This window comes from Syngnathus typhle, linkage group LG9, assembly GCF_033458585.1.
Source record: "Syngnathus typhle isolate RoL2023-S1 ecotype Sweden linkage group LG9, RoL_Styp_1.0, whole genome shotgun sequence".
Classification (NCBI taxonomy): domain Eukaryota; kingdom Metazoa; phylum Chordata; class Actinopteri; order Syngnathiformes; family Syngnathidae; genus Syngnathus; species Syngnathus typhle.
In genome coordinates, this window is record NC_083746.1 from 3,918,336 (window position 1) to 3,932,928 (window position 14,593).

The window sequence follows — 14,593 nt, forward strand, 5'->3', positions numbered from 1 at the left end:
TCTATTTCATTTCAGCTTAATTTCCCCTCACACTAAATAGCATTATTGAAAACCCAAAATGGTCCATCAGCAGCTTCAGTCGCTGATCGAACCTGACAACTTCTAAGCTTCCGTTTCCGTATGTTGTTTAACTCGGACCACATTTCTCCCAGCGAGAGAACGCCTTTTCCTCTCAGTAACAGGACGTCATTCCCATCATTCCAACACCCCTTTTTTTTTTTTTCCATTCCTTGGCATCTGTTTTTAATATAGTGGCATATGTTTTGTTATTGGTAGAATTTGGAACTGCGAGCCCTCACTTTGATTTTTTCAATGTTGACTTTAAAAGAACAAAGTATAGTGTGTTTTATTTTGTGCCTTAATGTGCAGTTGTTACTACTCGACCTGACAATGCCACTAGTCCTAATGTCAACTTTTTTTTTTTTCCAGGCAGAGGCCAGGGAAAACATTCCCAGGATGTTGGCTGAACTGAACCTGGGCCGGACGGAGAAGTGTGTGAGGGTTAACTCGGTGTCCAGTGGTTTATCTGAGGCTGACCTACAAGTTGTCCTACAAGCTGAGGTTCTCCCACCTGCCCTTATGTTGCCCAAAGTGGAAGACACTCAAGAAGTCCAGTGGGTAAGTTCTTAAATTGTTGGAGGTTATTGTTTCTTCAGGCAAGGAAATCATGGTTGCAGTATTTCTTTTGCCGTTCAGTAGAAATACACAAAACTATTTTACAAGTTTACAATGAACTTATGTACAGTGGCTGTTATGGAAGCTAATTTTTTTATAACCATTATGTTACCAATCCTGATTTTATTGGTTACTGGGCTACACACTTTTAACTTACTAACTAACTTGTTAACTTACTACCCTTTTGGTTAAATGTGTATTTTACATTTTGTAAGCCGCCTTAGTTCTTTTACTTCAATAAATGTATAATTTACAGTGATTTCACAATTCTAATATCACTCATGGGTAATCGGAATCTGCATCATAAAACCCTAATTTAATGGTAATTGAGTCTCTTTTGAAGAATCATTAAAAATATGTGCAAGTTATCATTGGGAAATCGCTTTTCCAATAAATAAAGCCTAAATAGAGTTTAATACTTGGCTGCAACCAATAGAGCAGAACAGGTTCGCTGTCCAAACAAGTCCACAAGACTTCGACTATGAGAAAGTTGAGCTACATCCAATTTTTTTTCCAATGTAGAAACAAGAGTTGAGGACATTCAGAGAGCGATCATCCCATCTCCACAAAGGAACAACAACATAAAATTCCCCATTTATCTTTCCACCATCAATCATTGCAATTTGGTCAAATAATAAAAAAGGGTTTACAATATGAGACAACCACATGTGACCCATTTCAGCAAAACAAAATGGTGCATGCAAAGAACATAACTTAAAAACCCCTGTGATATTTCTTCCCATGTCCTCTGGGTCCATGAAACGTAGTAATATCCAAACTCAAGAAGTAAGATGAAACCACGGGAATCTTCAAAGCAATCATAACATGCTTTTCCATTTCACAGTAAAAGTGGGAATTGATCCCTGTGGCAGGATCGTGGATGGACAGCGGTGTTTTTCTTGGCTGCTGCTCAAGACATTTGTACGGATTTGCTTCATAAGTGTAATGGAGCTCACAACTGCGCCTTTGCCTTAGCTCACTCAAGACTACTTTGTAGCCGGAACATGTCACGGCTAAAAGTGTATTTAATCAAACTTGAAGTACGCCCATTCATAATAGAGTTGCAGTGTAAACTTAAAGGTGAAACACAATCCATTCCACTGCACCAGTCAAACTAAGACACAATTTCCTTTTGGGAATTGTATTGAGTTGTGACAAAGTGTCACCATCAAATTTTTATTATACAATACACTTGGGTTTCTTCGAATTATACGTAAGATAAAAAAAATCAATAGATGTCTTCTATATGGTATAAGTAAACTTCTGATTGTTTCATACATGAGTAAATCAACTTTCAAGGTGAGTATTCACATTTGCATTCATTTATTATTTATTACAGATAAATATTTCAACAATAAATGCAGAAATGAGTCTTTTAAGTCCAAAGTGCAAATTTATATACGACATAACAATAATAAACGAGTTGTAACTTGCATTTCAGAACTTTGATTACAGTGAATTTGTCTCTTTTCATCCAGATGAACATGTGCATCCATTCTTCCAAAAAACAGAATTTGTTGCCATTTTTAGGGGGGTTGTTTGTACCATAATGGCTTCCTCATAAAATGATCCGGAGTCATTATCAGCATTTGTCTCCTTTTGGCAAACTCGGTTTATTGGAGAGAAGAGAAAAAAAGTCACTCAATATTGATTTATATTATTATAAGCCAGATGGCTCATTTTAGCATCCTTTTATATTCAATCGTGTTCATCTTTGATTTCTTCTTTTATAGAACAACAGCCATCGATTGTTTGGTTAGTGCGTTTAATTAAAGGAGAAGAAAAGTGACCGGTTTATTTACATGACTTGTGTTGAATGTGTTAATACAGCAGCAGGTGGACACGTGTTGTTGGGGATGCTTCCTCTATTCTATCACCTAAACTCTTCTTTCTTCCATTGTGGTCTTCTTGGCCTTTTCAGCAGCTTTTGCATGCGCATTGAAGCGTCTTGTGTTGCAAGCATGTGTCTGATTCTCTCCACTCTTGTAAGGCAGACGCAGTAAATCCCCTCCCTCCCTCCCCCATGTTGCCCCTCCCTCACTTGTTTATTTTTCTCCTCTTTTTTTTTTTTTTTTATTGATATTAGCCCAGGAGCCTCTAGACTGATTTGTCACTAAAAGATGGACTCGCTTGTTTCCTTTTGTGTGGAAAATCTTTAGCAGGGGCCTTCCTCCTCTCAACTGCACCCCCACAGCCGCTTTTGTGACTGACGGGCCTTATTGGGCTGTAACAGGCGTAACCCCCCCCCCCCCCCTCCTACTCTCAAAGCAACCCTTTTTTTTTTGTCTGCGGGACAATTCTCACACAGATTCGGAGCCGTGCGGCATTCTTTTCCCCGCCACACTATTTGGTGTAGCCAAAAGAATGGCGCCCCCGTCCCACTCCTCCTCCTCCTACCGTAACCTCCCCTTATCCCTTTCTCCGCTTCCCCTCTGTGAAATGAACACTTCAGCAGGCAGGAAACATTTAATCTGGCCTCCTTTTGAAGCAAAATTAATTGAAACTTGTCCCGCTATCGCTTCCTTTCTCTTGCTCTTTGCTGAATTGTTCGAGGGCTTGCTTGGAAGAGGCGTTGTGCCCCCACTTTTCTTTTCATTTTTCTTTTTTTTAAAGAAATTATTCTTTTTTTTTTTTTTTTTACCCACCCCAATTGAGTCCCAATTAAAGAGCCTTAGTTGTGAGAGCCATTGACATCTAATGGCTGCTGTACATAAGAGAAGCACAATGAAAGAACCTCTTATGGCGTGTAAATCAGCCTCCCCAAGTGCATAATAGCCAAAGACGAGAATACGGGGACGGAAACATGTAATCAGAGACGCTTAGAGGCTCTTAAAAGAAGTTTTTTTTTTTTTTTTTCTCCTTCTCTTCCACAATGTCTGTTGTTGTGTGTGATATCAGCACCATCGCCCCACAATGGCCCGCCATCTATCTATCTTGTTTCTTCTGTCACAAAAATAGATTTATCTTACACCCTCTTTTCACACTCTCAGACGAACCCCCCCCGCCCCACTTCCCCTCCGCCTGCCTCATGCCCGACTAAGCCCCCAGCGTTCATGTTGCTATGGCAGCCAGGCTCCCACCGGGTTGTGACCTCAGATGATTACAGTACAAAGCCTGTTGGGGTCTTGGAAAGGGAAAAAAAAGACCCTTTTGAAGATGAAAAGTCTTTGATGGGTTTGTATTTATGCAAATCTCTTCAGATATGATTTATCCCGACTGTGATTGAATGGAGAGATGATTAAAATTGGCCCTATTTTGGAAATCCTTCAATGGAGGCCTCGGTCTTTCGGACAAGCGGGTATGGGGCTACGTTTTGGGTCGCCTACCTGAGATTATCATGGAAAAAGGCAAAGGGACAAGAAGTTTTCTCTTCTGGTTTACCGAGTAAGGCGGGGGTCGTGGCTTTGAAAAGAAATATCTGATGAGGGAGGGGGGCTTTTGTGTGTTTCCAGATGATAGATTTTGGAATTTGGGCTATCCCACCGGCAGTCCCAAGGCTCGCTGTGAACTGGTCTGTTGGAAAAAAATTGGAACGCTTTGGTCTTTAAAAGAATTAAACTCCAGTTTTAGGATCTGCCGAGGTGAGCTCGCATATTAAAAAAAAAAAAAAAGAGCTCGGCAGAAGTGTCGTGGCATTGTTGTGGCGACGCCGTCACTGATAGATGTGTGTGCACGTGTGTGTGTTTCAAAAGACTTTTCAAATCGTGTTTCTTCTCACCTTGATGTGTATGCAAACACTGTGTGTATTTACACGAGCATGCAAAATCTCCGTCGTTGTGCAGTTTCCTTCCAAAGACTTCAGACGAAACGAAGAAATATTCCCTGGTGCTCATGTAAAATATGTCATTCCCTCTGCTTCTTTGGCGTTTGAACCCTCGGCCATGTTTTTTCCGTATAATGACTACTTAGTGAGGAGCGCAGGTGGTGGGGGTATCCAGATGCATATCAAAATGATGCGCGCTCCTTCGCCTCTTTTTTTACTCCATGACGGATGTTGAAAGCTGTCATATCGCTTACCGGTATTCGAACATTTCTATTCCTTTTTTTTTTTTTTTTACCCCTGAATTAATTCTCCCACAATAGCGCAGTGTGAGCTCTTTGGAGTGGGCTAATAATGCAGTGGTAAGTGCACTTAGGGTGGCAGCTGCACGGTGAGGAGCAGCAACTTTACAGTTCCTCAGAGCACGACGCATCTTTTAATATATTCATTCAAGCTATTACAAATGGATTTGAAAATCATCAAAAGGCGGCAATGGGTTGTTATTATTACCACTAAAATCTGCAGAGGATACAAAATGTCTGATGTATGTCTGCTGTCCAAACAAAATTAATTTATTGTAATTGCGCCGCGCCGTGTTGTTGTGTTGTTCGCGCAAACAGCGAGCTAATGAGTCGCAACGCCTGTGTTCTTCAGTTCGTTGACAGGTTTCAGCGGAGCTTGAAAGGACGGTCGTTGACGGGACCCGTTCGCCTGGTGACCTTTGTGGAAACGGCTGTGGGCCTGCTCAACTTTAAGGTAAATTAAAAATGACTACCAGCCTATCCCCCACTCCCCTCCCAAATTGCGATGACATATTTTTTTAATCAGTTAAATGCCACATTATACTAACTTAAAATTCAAATCAAATATTCTTCAACTGTACCTTTTTGATGTTTTTTGTACATCATAAAAGTTTTCCGGTAAACATCAAACAACTTGGGAAAATTTGCAGAACACTGGTAGATACTTAATCGGCCAGCAGCGCAATGCATTTTAGTCCTTCAAAGTGTAATTCAAATTATTTGAGCTCACTTTCTATCATCAAACTGTCTCATTAGGTTTCCCTGAGTAATTGATGGAATTATCATTTGGACAATCGATCCCAAAAACATATATTTGTGACAACCCTACTCGCGTATAAAGAGACGTTCCGAAATTTCCCACATTGTCACGTTCCTATAAATGTACATTTTAATAAATATATATTTTCATGTGATATTAATCGTTAATTTCGCCCATAGTGAATGAAAGACATTTGTACCCTCCTCTAGGTCTGCTGTTAAACGTGATTAAAAAGAAGCAGACAAGTAAGAAAAAAAAAAGGCTTTTCTGTCAGCATTTTATGCAATTATGAGATTTTTTCAAAACTTAAAAAGGGAGACATCCTACCACTGTCCCTTCATGTTTATATGCCACTGGCGGCTTACTGAGTTTTCTAGTATTCTAATTTTCACCCTTGATATAGAGTAAAGGCGAGGGAAAGGCTTTGCCTCATTAGCATATTTGATAAGAAGGAATGTACTTTTGTAATCAGCGTTTTTTTTTTTTGTTGTTCCTTGTGAAGAAAAATCACAAAGCCAGACTGTTTGAAGTGGGAACACTGGGGTATAATTAGATTTAAGATTTTTGCCGCTGTTTCACCCACTAACTGCCAACCTGTAATGCACCTGCTTACCTTCTCTTCAGGCGGTATGCAAGGAAATCCGTCGACTCGCACCCGAGGCGGGCCTTCATCACGATGGTGTGGTGTTCGGTTCCGATGACTTCTGTGCCAGTATAGGTACCTATTACCGTGTTAATCACGGTTTTATATTTGTGCATTGGTTGTGGAGGACACCTGGTGAAATGATGATGAAATGTGACACATGTAAATAAATGCCTTGTTTTTCTAGCATAAGGATGAAGGCAAGAATTGGCCTCATGCTTCCGTTGTCATCATGCTAGTGTGACCTACTAATGATAGTATTTCACATGGAAAGGTAAAATACCACCTCCCGCTGGTATAAGGAGAGGGTATTTAAAAAAATACTATGACAAATAGTATATTGTTTTGCATTATTTTTAGGAAGCACTTATGAGCCACATCCTTAGATACACAGTCAAGGCGAGAAGAGTTGCAGGGTGCCATGAAAAGTTCTAGAAGAGTGCAAACAACATCAGGAATGATTTCACGTGTGCAACCTACGTACACATTCTTTTTCAAGCTGCGTCACTTGGCGTTTCCACATGGCTTAAATTTCTAAGTGGACTAGCCGAAACAGATGGTTCCAGTGACGTCACATCATCTGATCCGAGCCTACAAATTATAATTGGATTATTAATTTGCCATGCTCAATCAAAGGAGTGAACGAATTACCACCCATTTGTGCACAGCTGTAATAGAAAGTCTTTACCTGCCTTACCCAACTGTATAATTGTTTTACATGGTGTTAAGTCGTGAAATGTCATGTAGCAATTTCTAAGTTGCCGCCCTAATAAAAAAAATAATTACAAGTAGTAAAATAAATTGAAAATATGCTGTCACATGATGCCCCTTAACATTTTTGCATGCTCTCTCAAGTACCTATGACTAGAACCGGTCCTGCACATGGGCATGACTACATTTGTGTTAAAGTTAACACAATGATGTCAGGCTAAATTGGGACCAAACACTAAATATCGTGTTGCCCCACGTGTATTGCATGCTTCTCTTTGCTGTGTAAATGCATGGAGGTTCCTTCTTATCGTTCAACAGAAAAAAAGAAAAAAGTTGGGACATTCTTAGTCAATCTGGTGACCGGCGATTGTGTTTTTACTTGGGCTGCTAAATGCTATCTTGGTTTGTCAGCTCAACTGCTGTAAACAATATCACAAATCACTAGGTCATAAGATTGGTATGACTTGCACTAAGTACTATTTAAACATTTGATGTAGTACTTTGTCTCTCGTTGACTTTTAAGATTGGACCCGCGTGTCACCAATAACAATTCAATAAAATGCATTTATCTGAAATTCAGCCGTCAAAGTTATTAATTTAGCTTTGCATTTGTCATTGTGCTTGTAGGTTATAATGGTGTACAACTGCACTGCATCAAATTCAAGAAATACATCCCATCTTATTTGTTGTGGAGAGCAAGATAAACTCGATTAATGCCTGGATTCCCTAAAAGCAAAATGGATCTATTTACTTTCCTGCCATGCACCCCTGCGTGAGAGCAGCATTTGTTACCGGCTATACCGTATATGTTCCAGACTTCCTCACTCATTGCCCCTTGCTATCCTCACTTCCTGTGCACCCCTTGGCTTCTTTTTGCATTAGCTCGGCTCCCTTTCACACCTTGACACGTGACCGGCATGCTGTGTGTGTTTACCCAAAGGCGCCACACGGACCAAGGATGCCAAGGAGCTGCTGTACGCTAGGCAGAAAGTGGTCACCACCGCCAAGGCTTTCGGGCTGCAGGCTATCGACCTGGTGTACATCGACTACAAAGACGTGGAGGGGCTGAGGCGGCAGGCCCGAGAAGGAGCTCTCATGGGCTTCACAGGTAACGCTCAAGCAGTTCATTCATTTTTGATAGTGATATTAGATTTCACAAAATACACCCCAAAAATGTAATGGCAACGTTGGAAATCCCCAAGGCTCAAAGAGCTTTTCCTTAAAACAAGCCAACAAACAAATATTGAAGGTAACAGACTTGCTGATTTTGCTGATGTGTTCATTATCTACCTTAATTCTTTTTTTTCCATATCATCAGGAGCGTTTCTTCCATTCAATTTCTAACTCAGTCAGTTGAGGTAGCAAACTTTCGGGAACGATGGTTGCATGCAGTTAGGTAGACCCGGCCTGAATAACCTGTTTTGAGCAACAGTTTCTTAAAATGCAACATAAATTTAGTTCCTAGAAACACTCATAGCGGGGGCGATGTACGTATATTGTACAATCAACTTGTAGAATTCTGTAGTGCAAAGGCAAATAAACAGCCTTTGTGTATTTTTTTTAAATATTTTTCTTCTTTTTTTTTTGTGTGAATTATGAACAACAAAGCCGCACGCTTGTTAAATGCTCTGACATTTCTATGCAAGTGTTCGTGGAAAATGCAAGTGTGATTAAAGTGAGCTATCAGCCGAAAGCGGAGGCGATTTTAACTGGGCACTCGGCGTGTCTGTAGCCAGGCAACCGACTTGAGTGTGCGCGTGCTCATGCAGCACATCCCGGCAGGACAGTCTACTCCAGGGATATTCCAATCATTCCCTCCAGCCCTCCTGCAGTACATGGTTATTGTGATGCTTTGTCTCCTTAAAGACAGAGGAAGCCATATAAACTCACAGCCACTTTATTAGGCATGCACAATTTATTAAGATCCTATACAAATACTGACTTTAATAATGCTTAGTTTTAATGCAGACAGAAAGATAAATTACCTTACAGTATATCACACAGCGTTGTTTCTAGAATTATTTATTAGGTCATTCACATTATCAACAACTGTAAAATAAACCACAGCCATGATAATGATTAGATGACCTCTCTGGCAGTGTTAATTAAAATGAAACCGTATTTATATTTATGAGAGCAGAGTATTTGGTATAGTTTTTATCTACCAACTCTTTATATTCCAAAATTCAAGTTTATTGCATATCCAGGAATTGTTTGTTGAGGTTTTTGTTTATTCTGATTTAAATTTTCAAGTCATTTTTTTAAAAATATGTTGGATTATTTTACTTCTGTGGGGATTATTTTTTGGATCGTTTTTTTCTCATTATGTGGGTACATGAAATTCCAGTCTCAGTTGGCTGAGTAAGTGAAAGCTTACAAAAATGCAGCAAGACTCTTGGTTTGACAGCTATTACTAGTCCGTAAAGCATTGCTGCCAAAAGTTTGTACCTGAGCAGTAATTGATTTTGGCACAATCCAAGTCACCATTAACACAAAGCACAGAAAATACTCCCACCAAAAAGAGAAATTGGATTTTATAGAGTTGCCTTAATATTACAGTTGATTTACTGTTAAGTGCCGTTTCACATTTCTGTGAGCTCTATTCAAAACATTTTTTTTGCCTGTTTGAGTTGACAAAATTCCCTGCTTTTAAAAGAAGAATGTTCCGCTTCCATGCCCTGCCCATCACTCGCCTGAAAGCATTTTTGCCAAATAGCCGTCGCCCAAGGAAGTGACAGCTCCACACGGCAGCCCGCGATTGGCCGCTGGGCATTTATGATGCATTTTGAGAGGAGGGTGGGTTGTTGGCAGTGGGTTGGAGTGGCTGGCAATCGGTTTCAAACCGAGGGTACCTGAGAACCCCCCAACCCCCCCCCCCCCCCAGGCTATGCCGTAACACCCATAGCTGCATGTACAGTCTCAAATGTAAAACGGTCGACCAAAGTGGCACATTCTTAAAACACACATTAATTCAACAATTCACACTGTGGTCACTTGCATACATGCATTCCAAATTTTACACTCTTGCAAAAGCATATTCATACTTTCATATATTCATACTTATTGCATATATTTGTACACACACGCACATGCGCACACACACACACACGAATCAACACTCATAAAAATTGAATTTCATAATATTCCAAACATCAAACATTATTTGGAGAATATAAATTCCTTTTACTGGGGGTCCCCACTTTGATGGTGATGTAATCCGAATTTGTACATAGCAATATAATTACAGTAAATATTTATCCCCCCAAAAATTGGACCACAAATATAAGATAATCAAATGAAAAACAATAAGTTTGATGCTAACTGATCGTGCTTTCTTGTCCTGCGCATTACGACGCCACACACCAGTTGTAACCTTGAAATTTTTGAGACAATTGCAAGCCCAGGACCTGCCTCTATATGAAATGAGTTAAGTTACAGGTTAAGAAAACAATTTGTGAAATGATCGAGAGTATAATTGTCATCTTCTGAGAGCAAAGTCCTAGTATTATACCCCAAGAAAAGTTCCAACTCATTTTTGAAACAAACACTTCCTCAGATTTATTTATTTTTTAATCACTCATTGGCTGTTTTTAAGACTGGCACTGAAAGCCTCAATAAACGACTCCTCAGCTAGCCAACAAGTGTTTGCATGTGCTAAGTCCCTCAACTAAGCACACAGGCACTCACACACATAGCAGTGTTAACGCACTTGTCCTCACATCCGCGCAAACGTGAAATGAGTGTTTTTAAAATAAATGTCTAGTAGCGCACAAAGGCGTTGACGGCTTGCAGCCTAATTAACGATGTCAGGAGACGTTCAACAGCCTGTAACCGCAGTGTGTGTTCATGTGTGTGTATACAGTATGAATGTGTATTAGTGGGGGTTAACTGGGGTGAGATCAGCTTGAATGGCGGGAGTGGGCCCCTCTCCTCCACCCCTTCGCGCCATTCGCTCCCGTTTAGTTTGCTTCCTTCGGCTTGGCCCACCTTTTTTTTTTTTTTTTTGAAGGATTAGATGTCCGCCACCAGACGTTTCATAACCAGCGTAACTTATCAAGACAAGTCTGATCTGCAAATGTACATAGGATTATGTCTGTGGCGTTTGCCATATTTAACCGGGAGGGGTTTTTTTGTTTTTTTTTGGCGGGCAGGGTGAGGGTATAGTAAATTCTGATTGAGGATTGTGTTTGAGTTTGGCATCTGTTTCAGCCCGATTTTTAATTTATGAGCTTATGAAAGATTTACATGTGGCAGTGACTTTTGTGTTAATCAGTCTGACAAATGGTGGTCGTTAATTATTATTGTTATAATAAACTATTGAAGGTTTGAAAGAGTGTTTACGACTGAAATTATAGTTGTAAGAGAAAAGGTGTAAGTTGACCATATTGGTTTTAGTATCTTATAAAAATGAGCAGTTGCAATTGTACAAGGAAAATAAATTGTCTTTTACAGTCGCTTGTCATTTTATAGGATTCCGTATTTTGTTTATACTAAAACAAATTGTATTTTTGTGAGAAAATTTTCATGAAGATAGTTTTATAAGGGGGGTGAGTCTGAAATATATAACAAACCTGGACGATTATGAGGTAAACGACATACTCTTATTTTCACAACAATCAAGTTGTAGTGTAGGGGATTGTAGTGTGTTTCATTTTACAAAATGGAGTCATATTTTTATGAAAACATTCTATGAGGATATTTCTGGTGCTGCATTTTATTAGAATGGAGTCATAATTTCGCAAGAAAAGTCCGTGTTTGTAAGAAAATTAATTTCACAAAAATAGTAAACTTTAGGTACATTATACGACCCCCCCGTATCACAGTTCAGTTTCCTCTGACCCACTTTAGCAGATTTTTTGTTATTGTTCTTGCAGTTGTCACTTTGTTTTTATACTTTTATATTTTTTGTTATCCATTGCTCTTGCTCTCCCTCAGTATATTGTGTAGTGAGAATTGTAATAACAGCAAAGGATAAGGTACAATTTATTATTCTATTGTGCAGGTGTGCGAGTATAATTTGCATTTCATCACTATCATCTAAATCTGAGAAGCGTGCACATTTAAAAATTCAGATTCAGTTCTCCTATTTCTCCTCTCTCATTGCTGTAACACACCATTATTTCCCTTTGCTCTGCTTTCTATTGTATTGTATTGAAAAACAAATAATTTCAAATGACAGTAAATGAATGGGTATCTGAATGCGATAAGTGGAGTAAGTGTAATATTTATCTTCATGCCGCAGTTTTGTGAGAGGAAAATGATGGGTGAATCAATGTGACACCTCGTTGCACACAGTTTTTCTGCGTAAACATGTGCAAATATATTACGATAAAGGTTATTTAACAGTGGGGAAAAAGAACACACTCTCCAGCTCCCGGTGTCAATATTTTCTGCTGCCTCGGTTGTTTTAAATGCAAGCGTTGTGCTTCTGTGAAGTGTTTTGGGGCGGTGGGGTGCTCTCGTTAATGATGCGCACAGTCCTCCGGGGTCTGGTGCCGGCCCTCCTCAGACGCCTCAAATATAAACACACACAATTAACTTTTCCTCTGCCGGCCAAATTATTCTCTCCGTGTGTTGTCGCCATTCTGTTTTTTTTTTTTTTTTTTTTGTTTTTTTTACCCCTGTGACTAAGCTGCCTTGTCTTCCCCCCCCCCCCCCCCTCACCTGGAATTGTACTTTTCTTTCCAGATTTCTTTCCATTTGTTTTAAAGATAAAAGTAAAATAAGCACGTTGGCCTTTTGCTTTTCAGACTGTAACACAAATTAAGCTTCCATGTATTTATACAAAAAAAATCAACAAATGGGTTCGAAATTATGTGGAATTGTTTGGGAATGTAAAATGTTGGTGTTATTTCTGTGCGTTTAGGTAAACAAGTCATCCACCCTGGGCAGGTCCAGGCCGTGCAGGAAGAATTCTCTCCCAGTCAGCAGAGGGTCCAGTGGGCTAAAGAGCTCATTGCAGCATTTGAGCAACACCAGAAAGAAGGAAAGGTAACCTTTTTTAATATTTCCCAATTTTACTTATTCTTCATCTCATCATCATCTTTGTCAACTTTTACAATGGTTTAGCCAAAAAGAAGCCACTGTGCTTGCCTTGCACTTTTTTTTTTTTTGTTCTTTTTCGGGACAACACGTCGATTAAGTCACTGAAGCTGCAACCTCATTTAAAGCTCAGTTGAACTCCTAAATGCAGCAATTTAAATGCTCTCTCCAAAGCCATAACAAGCAAATTAAGCATTCTTAAATGAACGACATACAAACACAAAAAGTACGACACAAGTGTACTCTTGTATGTCCCTCTCGCACACCTCTGGAGCTGGCCACAATGCAAAGTGTACACCCTTGGGTGACTCTCAGAGACAACATAAGAAGAGGGGGAGGTATAGAGGGTGGGGGGGAGTCCTCAGGCCAATTAAGTGTAAAATATTATTGTTCCTAATTTAGTGCATGGTTGGATCCTATGTGTCCAGCTCGGTAGGCTATCTCCTGTGGTAATACACAATCTGCCCACATCTTTCTCTCTCTCTCTCTCTTTCTCACTCTCCCCCTCTCTCTCTTACTTTCTTTATCTCGCTTTTTCTCTCGCTTTTTCTCCCCCTTTCTCTCTCTCTCTCTTTCTTTCTTTCTTTCTTTCTTTCTTTCTTTCTTTCTTTCTTTCTTTCTTTCTTTCTTTCTTTCTTTCTTTCTTTCTTTCTTTCTTTCTTTCTTTCTTTCTTTCTTTCTTTCTTTCTTTCTTTCTTTCTTTCTTTCTTTCTTTCTTTCTTTCTTTCTCTCTCGCTCTCTCGCTCTCTCGCTCTCTCGCCACCCACCCCACGAGGACGGCTCTTAGCCTGCCTGGTACCAGGGACCCTATAGGCTCCCTTTTTGTGTGTGTCAAGTGTATATACACAAGTGGTTGAAAAACTTTGTTGCTTTTGTGTTACGGCATGGCGGGTGCTTCCAGCATTGCTTTATTATTATTATTTTTTGGTGTTGTTTTGTTTTCCTAACCAAGTCACACTCCCACCAGAGTACATGATATCGCCATTTCTAGCAACTTGCTGGTTGTAATGAGAATTTCATTGGAACTAACAAAAAGTGAAGTATTAATTTGCTTCTGTCGACCACCAAAATATTTAGTGCAATGTATGACACGTGCTCATAAAGAAGCTGCTACAGGTATATTTTGCCCTCTGCGTCATTCACATCTCAGTTTCAACAATGTTGTGTTGCGGAAGCGTTACATCCTGACTTATTTTAACTCAATTATCATTCAAAAAAAATTCTGTCATTTGCAGCATGCTTTGGTAATACTAAGTGTCCAGATATGCAGTTTACAAGCGACTTCATACATAGTCTTCTTGTGAAAATTTAAAACAAATCCAGAGGAAAAGAAAAAAAAATCATCTGCTTCATGTACGTATTACATTTTCCACAAATACGACCAATGCGCTCCCAAAAATATCTCATTTTCCTGCAAATGAATATATTTGCAGAAGGACTCCCCCATCCCCAAAAAGTTTTAGAACACCTTCCCTAAATATGGCTAACAAATTCATAGTTTGCCCATAATTTCAAAGCACTCGTGTATTTTTTCTCTCTTAGGTTTTATAGTAACCTCCAAAATATTACTTTCCTACAAATTACATTTTGAATGGAATTCTACTAAATTATCCTGTGTTAGCCGTACTACAAATGAATGTATGAAATAATTCACAAACTTCTTTACCCCAACATTAACTATATCTTCACAACCTGAAAGT

General features: G+C 39.5%; 1 protein-coding gene across 1 annotated transcript in view; it reads left to right on the plus strand.

Annotated features, from left to right (window-relative positions):
* clybl (citrate lyase beta like) overlaps positions 1-14,593 on the plus strand; it is a 45,886-nt gene that overhangs the window by 27,181 nt on the left and 4,112 nt on the right. The window contains exons 3-7 of the mRNA XM_061287654.1: positions 430-618; positions 5,090-5,191; positions 6,122-6,215; positions 7,792-7,959; positions 12,718-12,842. Of these exons, the coding sequence (XP_061143638.1) occupies positions 430-618; positions 5,090-5,191; positions 6,122-6,215; positions 7,792-7,959; positions 12,718-12,842 (678 nt within the window). The remainder of the gene's footprint in view (positions 1-429; positions 619-5,089; positions 5,192-6,121; positions 6,216-7,791; positions 7,960-12,717; positions 12,843-14,593) is intronic.